General features: G+C 52.5%; 1 protein-coding gene across 1 annotated transcript; it reads left to right on the top strand.

Moving 5' to 3' along the window:
* Positions 1-264: 264 nt before the first annotated feature.
* Positions 265-918, top strand: LOC134422346 (histone H1-like). Its single transcript, XM_063164321.1, has one exon. It carries the CDS (start codon positions 265-267, stop codon positions 916-918), a length of 654 nt encoding a protein of 217 aa, XP_063020391.1.
* Positions 919-1,751: the final 833 nt, after the last annotated feature.

The raw sequence follows: 1,751 nt of genomic DNA, 5'->3' as shown, positions 1-1,751 counted from the left end.
TGCTCCTTTCCCAAGCAGGTGCCCATCCCACTGTGCTTTGGACAGAGCAGGGCCAGGCAGGGCCAAAGCCAAACCAGCCCTGCCAGGGAATTCCCAACATGGTTTTCCTGTGGGCAGAAGGGAGGGAGGGCTGGAGGCCTTTTGGGCAGCTGTGACAGCGCAGAGCTGCACTGTACACGTCATAGGAGGAGGAAGGTTTGGCCACAGGAGCCAGTCCCTGGGGAGAGCACGGGCAGCAGCTGCAGTGGTGTCCCTGGGTCACGGATGAAGGCCAGCACCATGCTGGACACGGCGCTCACTGCCCCCCACGCCAGGGCCGCCCCCGGGAAGCCGAAGATGGCGGCGAGCGGCTCCAAGGCCCACAAGGCCGCAGGGCCCAGCGTCACCAAGCTGCTCACCAGGGCCGTGTCTGCCCCCAAGGAGCGCAAGGAGCTCTCCCTGGCCACGCTCAGGAAGGCACTGCCTGCTGGTGGCCGTGGTGAGGAGAAGAACAAGAGCCACATCAAGCTGGGGCCCAAGAGCCTCACCAGCAATGGCACCCGGGTGCAGACCAAGGGCATCGGCGCCTCTGGCTCTTTCAAGCTAAACAAGAAGCCGGGTGAGACAAAAGAAAAGGCAACAAAGGAAAAGACAGCTGCCAAGCGCAAGAAGCCAGCAGCCAAGAAGCCTGCCGGCCCTGCTAAGAAGCCCAAGAAAGTGGTGATAGTGAAGAAGAGAACCAAGAAGGCAAAGAAGCCAGCAGCCACAGAAGCCAAGAAAGCAGCCAAGAGTCTCAAGGGAGGCACACAGGCAGGCCATGCCAAGGAGGTAGTAAAGAGCCCAGCTAAGGTGAAGGTGGTGAAGGCCAAAGCAGCCAAGCCTAAGGCAGTCAAACCCAAAGTGGCCAAGGCAAAGAAGACAGTGCCAAAAAAGAAGTAAGACAACTGAGAGAAATTGAGAGTCTGCTCATTTAAATAAACCCTGTCATCTTAAATAATTTTTTGTCATTCCAGTCCTCTAGTGATGCCCAGTTACCTAAACTGAAGGTACTGGTATGGGACCTTGTCACTTGGGGCAGGGTGTGTGTGTATTCCCACAGACGCTGGTATCCAGTGGTAACAACCCTCTGCGCCAGCTGGATGGAAACCCCAGACCTTTGGAATGACAACTCACCTGTGACTTCACCTGGACCTCAGCAGTCAGACAATTTACGGACATTACCAGCAAAAAGAAATGCTCCCTCTGACAGTTTTAAATGTTACCTCTGACAGTTTTTAAGTTGGTTTGTTTGTTTGTTTGTAACCTTCAAGTGGTTGTAAGTTTTAAGTAATTAGCCTTCAGCATGCCAGCCAGCAACATTGCACCTTTGATAGCTCCTGGACATGATAGTAAATAATTGATGGGACACACTAATAGTTAGAAAGATTAGGTTTGTCAGTTTAGTGAAGAATTTATTCTCCTTGTACTGTGTTTGTTGTCCTTTCTGCAAAGGGGCCCTGCAGAGAGATAATAAACACAGCTTTTATATTTAAAAACAGAAAAGGGGAAGCTGTGAGAGCATACAGCTGGACTCTGTGTGCCATAAATGGAGGAGGGGTTTGCAGAGCCAGCCCCTGACAAGAATGCAGGCAGGCAGCTGTTGGTCAGTGAGCTGGGGGGTAACCAGTGATAGCCAACCAGGTTTGAACATGGAGCATTTTGAATAGGGTGTGTGAGAGCTGTGCAAACCAATGAAGTCTCTGCTGCACAAACCATGAGTGCTGTGCTGTCTC

This window comes from Melospiza melodia, chromosome 10 (assembly GCF_035770615.1).
Source record: "Melospiza melodia melodia isolate bMelMel2 chromosome 10, bMelMel2.pri, whole genome shotgun sequence".
In the NCBI taxonomy this organism is placed as follows: Eukaryota; Metazoa; Chordata; class Aves; order Passeriformes; family Passerellidae; genus Melospiza; species Melospiza melodia.
The sequence above is the reverse complement of the archived record's forward strand: the minus strand, read 5'-3'. Positions and strand labels throughout refer to the sequence as shown.

What these genes read in the sequence shown, in the direction of transcription:
- LOC134422346 (XM_063164321.1), top strand. Translation starts at nt 265, where the DNA reads ATGAAGGCCAGCACCATGCTGGACACGGCGCTCACTGCCCCCCACGCC.